General features: G+C 51.9%; 1 protein-coding gene across 1 annotated transcript in view; it reads left to right on the forward strand.

The window, feature by feature from the left end:
- Window positions 1–2,355: 2,355 nt before the first annotated feature.
- The window catches only part of ECH1 (enoyl-CoA hydratase 1, peroxisomal), a 19,197-nt gene continuing 12,519 nt past the window's right edge, over window positions 2,356–9,033 (forward strand). The window contains exons 1-3 of the mRNA XM_015407044.1: window positions 2,356–2,531; window positions 4,764–4,941; window positions 8,253–8,341. Of these exons, the coding sequence (XP_015262530.1) occupies window positions 2,480–2,531; window positions 4,764–4,941; window positions 8,253–8,341 (319 nt within the window). The 5' untranslated portion in view covers window positions 2,356–2,479. The remainder of the gene's footprint in view (window positions 2,532–4,763; window positions 4,942–8,252; window positions 8,342–9,033) is intronic.

Below are 9,033 nucleotides of genomic sequence, written 5' to 3' on the forward strand. Positions count from 1 at the left end.
AGTAGCCAAATCGTTCGCTCACAACTTTAATGCCAGTGGCTCTCAAAAGTAGGATTTTTGCTCACAAGACTCCACAGCTTAGAGGGAACATTGCTACATGCGCACATCTGTTTGTAAGAAAGGGCCAACCTGGGCCTCGGAATTTTTACTAGGAGAATCTTGATTGGTTTCTGTAACGTTTGCTGATATTTCCTGTGTTCCTTGGTCCCCTTTTATTTCAGGCACTGGTAAGATGTAGGGGTGTGCAAAAAAAAATTTTTTTTGGCCCGATTCGGATTTGGCCAAATTGAGCAGAATCAATTTTGGCGAGCAAAAAGACTCCCACATGTCAATTTCGGCCCCATTATATCCTATGGGCCATTGAACTCAATGGCGAAAACATAGGGTATATTCCAGGGGATGGAGGGGAGGGGGTTTGAGGGAGAGGCTCCAAACTTGCAGGGTAGCTGCTGGAGTCTCTCCCCAAGATACCCACCACGTTTCAAGAACATTGGACCAGGGGGTCCAATTCTACAGGCCCCCAAACAGGTTGCCCCCATTCTCTTTTTTCCCATCATGGATAAGGGGGGCAGTGTCGATCAGGGCATGCGTGGGGTGGGTGATGGGGGAGCCCCTGAAGCCTACTTCTGGCATGGATTCTTGGGTATAGGTGTAATTGGCCTTTTAAAATGGCACTGAGATATTTGGGGAGTCTAGATCTCTTCACATTTAGGTTTTCCCTAAATATATATGGGGCTGCGGTGGCTCAGGGGTTAAGATGCTGAGCTGCAGACCAGAAGGTCGGTAATTCAGCAGTTCGAGACCCGAGTGCCGCATGACGGAGTGAGATCCTGGCTCTGGCCCCAGCTCCTGCCAACTTAGCCGTTTGAATGCAAGAAATTGCAAGTCGATAAATAGGTAGGTACCGCTTTGGTTGGAAGGTAACAGCTTTAGGGAACTTCTGGGGTCTCGTCGGTGTCCATGAGTTGGGGGGGGGGTTGAGATTCAGTTGGGCAGGTGTGCAGTTGGGCAGCAGCAGAACAAAGGGGGTCCGGAGGCACCTTTGCTCCTGCCAACTTAGCCGTTTGAATGCAAGAAATTGCAAGTCGATAAATAGGTAGGTACCGCTTCAGTCGGAAGGTAACAGCGTTAGGGAACTTCTGGGGTCTCGTTGGTGTCCATGAGTTGGGGGGTGGTGGTTTGAGATTCAGTTGGGCAGGTGTATCGGTCTGCAGCAGCAGAACAAAGGGGGTCCGGAGGCACCTTTAAGACCAATGAAGTTTTATTCAAGGCATAAGCTTTCGTGGCAACCAGTTTGGTGTAGTGGTTTAAATGCGCAGACTCTAATCTGGGAGAACCGGGTTTGATTCTTCACTGCTCCACTTGCAGCTGCTGGATGACCTTGGGCAAGCCATAATTCTGATAACAGCTGTCCCTGAAAAAGCAGTTTCTGTCAAAGCTCTCTCGGCCCTGCCTACCTCACAGGGGGTCTGTTGTGGGAAGGACGGGGAAGGAGTTTGTAAGCCCTCCTGCGGGTAGTGAAGAGCGGGGTATAAATCCAATCTCCTCTTCGTGTGCAAGCACACTTCCTCAGATGGGTGAGGCAGGGATGTGGGACGGGTGAAAAGTTCTAAAAGTTCTGCAACTTAGGGAGAGGGAAGGCCCCTTGGTCACCCCGTTAGCCATCTTGTTTCCAAAAGTCCTTCCTACTACAATGTAGGGATTGCCTCGCAAGCCAGTGTGCTGTAAGTGTTAGTGTCCCACTAGGATCTGTGAGACCCAGGTTCAAATCCTCACGCTCATGGCATAAAGCTACGGTCAGTCACGTACTCGGCCTAGCCTACCTTACAGGGTGGTTGTGAGGATAATACGGAGGAGAGGAGATCGTCACCAACTAGTTTATCGTTTATAAGAGTGGGAGGAAACCTCTGGCAAACTTTCTCCCGGGGGCGGGGGGGGCTTGACGGTGTTTCGAGCGCAGATGAAACGTTTGAGGGACCGGGCCGCTCCACGCGTGCGGGAGAACGCGAGAAGGAATGGGGGGAGATTGCAGTGCTGTCGCGAAAGACGAAAAGCCCTATTTTCGCCCCAAGTTTTGCATTTTGCAGAGAGCAGAAACAGCCAAGTAACAATGCCACCACCACCCCTGGCCTGAAATGGTGCGGTCCAGGCCGCCCGGTCTCCACCACGCGCCCCGCGCACACCCGCCGCGCCTCCTTCCCAGCCCGTCTCCGACAGAGGGCGCGCGTCTCTAACCCCGCCTTCTTGCTACTCCCGAGAGAGCCGATTGGCTCCGCGAGAAGGGCCCCGGCGACGTGCCGTCCTCCGCTGGAGCGAGCGGCGGCCATCTTTCTTAAGGGCAGAGTGTGCCCTTTCTTCGCGGGGACGCGAAGGAGAGCCGGTCCGTCAGGTGACCGGCCGGGGGCGGGAGGAGACTTTCTAGCCCTCCCACTCGCTGGTGTCCCCCGGAGCTCCGGCGGACAGAGACGGAGGAGGCTTCATGGCAGCGGTGGCGGGTGCAAGTGCCGTCCTGCGGGGGCTGCTGCGCAGGCGTGAGTAGGGGAGGGGGCTCCTTCTCACTCGCTGTTTGCCCATTGCGACCTTCCTCTAACCCCCATGGCTGCCCCCCCCACCCCCGCTTTCTTTTTGTCCTGCAAAAGACCGACAAAGTTTTATCCAAGGGGCACTTCGTATAATTCTTCAGCTGTGCAGTCAGAAAAGTACCAAAAGTGGTTTCAGGCGGTATGGTGTCCTATCATTAGTTATCTAGAAAATAGTGAGACAATCCCCCCCAAAAAACCCTTATACAAAAAGTTGCTGTTCTTTTAACTGTCCTGTGTTTGATGCATGCTTTAAGTTGGTTGTATTAGGTGCATTTTTTGTAAAGGTTATCTTATTCCCTTGAGCTACCGGGGGGAAACTGTTTAAGCGAGCTGGTAACTGTTCTGTGTGTGTCAAATATTGTTGTAATTGTGTGGTTAAAAAATGAATTTTAAAAAAAGGTATGAAGTTTCGTGTCCACGCGCACGTCCTCAGATACAGCGAAGTGGAAGCGAGCAGTTCATCGATATGTATAGCGGGTGGATTAGCATACAACGGAACGAGGATGTTTTTTGCAGATGCGGAAACTAAACAGGCATAACAAGTTAAGTTGATTCGGGTTTAATTACCCTGTGTGCTAATTTACTGTTCACCCTCTCTGTAGATCAACGGACTGTTCTCTTCCATTTCGTTGTATATGAGGAAGTGTGCTTGCACACGAAAACCCATAGCTTGGATAAAACTTTGTCGGTCTGCTTCAGACCAACACAGCTACCCACCTGGATGGATCTCCCTTTTGAATCCCCTCCCCTTATTGTCCTCCCTGAGAGGACCAGTGCTCCCTCTAAGCTGTGGAGTCTTGTGAGCAAAAATTCTACTCTGGGAGCTCCTGGGATTGAAGTTGTGAGCCAGCGATTTGGCTGCTGCATAAATCAGTTTGCTCTGGAGCCCTCCTCCCTGAGCTGAGACAAAAAAGTGTGAGCCGGGGGCTAAAAAACTGTGAGCTAGCTCACACTAACAGCTTAGAGGGAATGCTGGACAGGACCCCCCCTCACTGGCTGCTCCTCTCATGTGACCCCTTCCTTCTCTCTGAGCCTTCACCCTTCTTTGCCCCTTCTCACTGGCTCCTCCCTCTTCTCTGCTAGCCCCTCCCCTCGTGTGCCAGTTCTCCCTGGCCCCTCACTCACTCTTTGGCTCCTCCCCCTTCTCTGCCAGTCCCTCCCTTTATGTACCTTTATGTACTGTTCCCTTTATGTACTGTTCTGAGTGGGTCCTACCCCCTTCCTGGCTTGCCTCTCTCCAGGTCGGGTCTGGTCCTTGCACCAGGATAAAGCGTCATTCTTCCCTGAACAGGTCTTTGGGATCTTGTTGCTCTGCCATCTGCAGCTTCCTTTGCCTCTGTCCTGTGTGGAGGACAGAGTTTTACCATTTTTTTCTTGCCTGATCCCACCCTGTCCAGGTGTATTTCCCAAAAAGGAGCCTTCCTGCTCAGCCTCCCCCACCCCTTGGTGTTGTGCAAGAGTTTGCACACCCCTTTAGAGGACAGAGGTTGCAGGTGAGCTGCCTTCGTCTGAAGCAAGATCCACAAAGAAAACAGCTGTGGTGCTGTTGTTTTTTCTCACAAGACTTCACAACTAAGAGGGAGCATTGGTGATGGCCACAGGAATAAACAGCTTTAAAAGGGGATTAGATAGATTCATGGAAGGTAGGTCTTCAGTGGCTACTAGCCACGGTGACTGAAGGGAACCTCCACGTTCGAAGGCAGTCAGCCTCTGAATCCCAGTGCCAGGAGGCAGCATCAGGGGAAGGCCTCGGCCTCTCTGCCCTGTTGTTGGCCCTCCAGGGGAACTGGTTGGCCACTGTGTGAGGCAGGAGGCTGGACTGGATGGACCCTCACTGGTCTGATCCAGCAGGGCTCTTCTGTGGTTCCTCTCAGGGGAAGGCCTTGGCCTCTCTGACCTGTTGTTGGCCCTGCTGAGGAACTGGCTGGCCACTGTGTGAGACGAGATGCTGGACTAGATGGGCCCTCACTGGTCTGATCCAGCAGGGCTCTTCTTATGTTCTTATCAGGGGAAGGTCTCGGCCTCTCTGCCCTGTTGTTGGCCCTCCAGAGGAGCTGGCTGGCCACTGGGTGAGATGGGATGCTGGACCCTCACTGGTCTGATCCAGCAGGGCCCTTCTGATGTCCTTAAAGGGGTGGGGGGCCTCTCCCATGCCCATTAGCATTGTCTGTCGTCTCTCAGGACTCTCTGTGTATCGTGCGCCCCGTCTCAGCTCGAGGCCGATGTCAGCAGAGTCGAAGAAACAGGACACCCTGGACAGCTACGAGACCCTGAAGGTGGAGCGGGTGCGAGAGAAGGTGCTGCACGTGGAACTCAACCGGCCGGAGAAAAGGAACGCCATGAACGCCGCCTTCTGGAGGTGACGAGCGCGGGCGGCAGCCCCTGAATTGGAAGAGGGGGAGTTGCCCTTCGGCCTCTGTGTGATCGCTTGTCCCGGGGTGGAAGGGAGCAGGATAGCTTGGCGTTTCTCTCTTTGAAGCGTGCGGGCAACCTGAACTTGGCCCCCGTGCCGATTCCCACGGGATGGTCGTGTACGGGGCTGGGGGCCTGCCTTGCGCATCCGTAGGATTCCTTTGGGCATTGGTACAGAGGGTATAATAGCAGCCAGTTTCTGGACCAGACCCAAGGACTCTTTCTCCTGCGGGAGGCACTCCCAGAAAGTACCCGTGGGCGTCTTCTGGCTGGGGGGGGTTGAAGGAACCCTTCCTTCCTTGTCCCTTGGTAACTTCAGGGCAGATCAGAGATGGGCACGAGGGGGGGGGGCAGAGAAGGAAGCAGAAATCGTTTCAGTGGTTAGCCAAGTTGTACTGCAGTCAGAGGGCTAGATTTGAGTCCACTATTACCTTAGAGCTGGGGCGTCGAACTCATTTGTTACAAGGGCCGGATCTGACATAAACAAGACCTTGTCGGGCCAGGCCGTGTGTGTCATAAAATGTAATGCCAGGTAGCGGAGATATAAGCTTTATAAAGGACACAAAGATATATATTTTTACTTAAACTAAAAACGTCAGCACTCTTGCGATATCTTGTTTATTTAACAGTGTTTCATAACTGACACCCCTTGCTCTGAATTGTTGCAATCAAAACGTCTGTGCTGTTGCAATCTTGAGTGTATGCTGTTCAGGTATGTGTCTGTAAGCGGCAAACCTACATTTGATTTATTGACGTTCACCACAGAAATCTCACGCTCGGATTCTGAGCCTAGGGCCCAGGAGAAAACGTGAATTGGCTGAGTGATTGAGAGAGTCTGGCAAACAAGATATGATGCAACAGCAGAACTGGAAGCAGGAGATGGCCAGTTCCGCTGCAGGCCTGATAGAAGCCCTCTGGGGCCGGATCCGGCCCCTGGACCGCATGTTTGACCCCCCTGCCTTAGAGGCCAACAAGTTTTTCAGGGCCTATGCTTTCAAGAGTCAAAGTGTGCCCAACTAAGGGAGCTTGGTGTAGTGGTTAGGAGATTCCCCACTCCTCCACATGAAGCTGCCGGTATGACCTTGGGTCAGTCACAAGTTCTCTCAGAGCTGTTCTCTCAAGGGCAGTCCTCGAGAGAGCTTCCTCAGCCCCACCTACCTCCCAGGGTGTCTGTTGTGGGGAGGGGAAGGGAAAGGAGGTTGTAAGCCGCTCTGAAACTCCTTCGGGTAGTGAAGGGCGGGGTATAAATCCAATCTCTTCTTCTTTGACCTTCAACAGCTTGTACCCTGAATATCTTTTTTAAAAAAGTTTTTTATTAATCATTTCAACAAATACAACAATAATACAATAATGGAAGAACAAAAATAAACAGCCAACTTTTCACTACATAACACTGAGTTTTTTCAATATATAGTTCTCTGTAACATTATCTCTTATTACAACATTATCTCTTTATCTCTTATCTCTTATTACTATTTCTGCTATTTTCAAAAGAATTCGGGTTTTTTCGATCAAAACAACATTTTTCCAAGAAAAGGTACCATTTCTTCAGGTAATTTGAAGTAGCCAAGGCGTTTTCTGATTGTACCCTGAACATCATGTTGGTTTCTAAGGTGCTAAAAAGGTAAAGGTAAAGGTGTCCCTTGCGCGAAAGCCAGTCGAATCCGACTCTAGGGATGCGGTGCTCATCTCCGTTTCCAAGCCGAAGAAGAGCCAGCGCTGTCCAGAGACGTCTCCGTGGTCATGTGGCCGGCATGACTAGACGCCGAGGCACACGGAACGCTTGTTCCCTTCCCACCAAAGTGGTGCCTATTTATCTACTTGCAATTTCTTGCTTTCGAATGGCTAGGTTGGCGGGAGCTGGGGCCAGAGACGGGAGCTCACTCCGTCATGCGGCGCACTCGGGTCTCGAACTGCTGAACTACCGACCTTCCGGTCTGCAGCTCCAGCGTCTTAACCATTCTAAGGTGCTACCGGACTCAAATCTAGATAAAAACGGAGTTAGCCTTCGGGCCAGGGGGGATGTTGCCCCACTACTGAATGCTGAAAGAGGCCTGCTGTGTTAGACTGAGGGCCCTTTTGGTCCAGCACCCTCTTTTGGACATTGACCAGCACTGCCGTCTCCCAGCAACTGGCGCTCAGAGTTCCCCCGCCCCCAAGGATGGAGCTGGGTTATAGCAGCTGTTAGCTGAGAAGGAGCCATAGCTCAGCGGCAGAGCACCTTCTGGGCACGCAGAAGGTCCTGGGTTCAGTCTCTGGCATTTCCGGTGTAGAGGACCAGGTAGTTGGTGATGTGAAAGAGCTGAGACCCTGGAGAGCCCCTGCCAGCCAGGGTGGACAGTTCTGACCTTGATGGACCGGGGGTCTCATTCAGTATAAGGCAGCTTCAACTCTTAACCACTACACCAAACAGTGGTCCTTAAGTGGTGGCCATGGGCTGCATGGTGCTTGCCGATGTGTTTCCTGATACCTGACTGCCTCTTCCAAATCTTATCTTCTCTAAAGCTAAGACCCTGTTGCTGACTTTTCTCCACTTAATTGGAGTAGGAGATGCTTCAGAAGAGCCCCTGGGGAATTGACTCTGTGTCTGGGTGGAGCACCAGTCATCTGCCTCTGTTTTGAAACCTTTTGACATTGTGTGAGTGGACCCAGCCGGCCAATGGCACCCATTTTGTTGTGGCATTCCAAATCTGTCCTCAGAATTATGAGCCTGAGGTTAAGCCGTGGCAGCCTGGAGCTCCAGGGATGGGAGAAGGGGCTCTAGCATCCCCTTTTCCCCCATCTTAGGGACTGCAGACCTCCCAGCTGTCTGGACAAACACCTAGTGAAGCAGAGATGGAGGCAGATCACCCTCCCACCACTCTCCCACTTCCCTGTGTGGGAATGAGACTGGGCAGGGGTGTTCAGTACCTGCAGCAACAGGAGGGTCATGGGGAAGGGCCGTGGCTCAGTGGTAGAGCATGTGCTTGGCATGCAGAATGACTCGGCTTCAGTCCCCAGAATCTCCAGGGAAAAGGATCAGGTGGCAGGTGATGTGACAGACCTCTGCCTGAGGCCCCGGAGAGCCACTGGCAGTCTGAGTAGACACGATGGACCAGTGGTCTGATTCAGTTCAAGGCAGCTTTGTGTGTGTGTCTGTGATAGGTCGCTTCTCCGCGAATCGGTCTCGTCCTCTTTTGAAGACAGCTAAAGTAGTAGGAGTGAGTGGCATAAGTTCAAACATGTCCACTTTTTTGTTTGTTTCCTTTCTTGCCGTAGGGAGATGGTGGAGTGCTTCAACAAGATTGCTCAGGACCCAGAATGCCGTGCCGTGGTCGTATCTGGTGCTGGGAAAATGTTCAGTTCAGGTAAGGTGGAGAGAGAGAGAGAGAGACGCTGAGGACTAGAAGGATGAGCTCCCTTCACCTCTGTGGGCTTCTCTTCATTCTTTTTGCTTGTCCGGTCCTGTTGCTTTGGGGGTTCCCCCCCTGTTCCGTATGTATTTTGCTCCCGCTAGTGGTCAGTTCTGTATTACATCATATTATGTCCTGCTTAAAATCCTGCAGTTTAAATCTGCAGGGAGATGCGACAGACACAAAGTGGTGTAATATCGAATCGACCTCTAGAGGGAGCAAAATACGTGCAGAACAGGGGGGGAAACCCCTAAAGCGGCAGGAACACACGCTCCCTCTAGTGGTCAGTTCAGTATTACATCATGTTATGTCCTGCCTAAAAACCTGAAGTTTAAATCTGCAAACACAACAGATACAACAGACACAAAGTGGTGTAATATCGAATCGACCTCTAGAGGGAGCAAAACATGCGCAGAAGAGTGGGTGGGGAACCCTCCTAAAGTGACAGGAACACACGAGCAAGGAAAATGACAGTGCGGAAAAGCTGTATCAAAGAAGTTCCTGTGTTGTCATAGAGAACTTGTTCCTTATAGGAAATAGCACCTCCAGCAGGGAATCGTTGAGCTTTTCCAGGAAATTCCATCCTCCAGACCGGCTAAGAGTCAGTCTTACGTTCTTGAAGTCTGCCCCCCCCCCCCCCCGGGGGG

This window comes from Gekko japonicus, unplaced genomic scaffold, assembly GCF_001447785.1.
Source record: "Gekko japonicus isolate JY-2015 unplaced genomic scaffold, Gekko_japonicus_V1.1 scaffold2099, whole genome shotgun sequence".
Classification (NCBI taxonomy): domain Eukaryota; kingdom Metazoa; phylum Chordata; class Lepidosauria; order Squamata; family Gekkonidae; genus Gekko; species Gekko japonicus.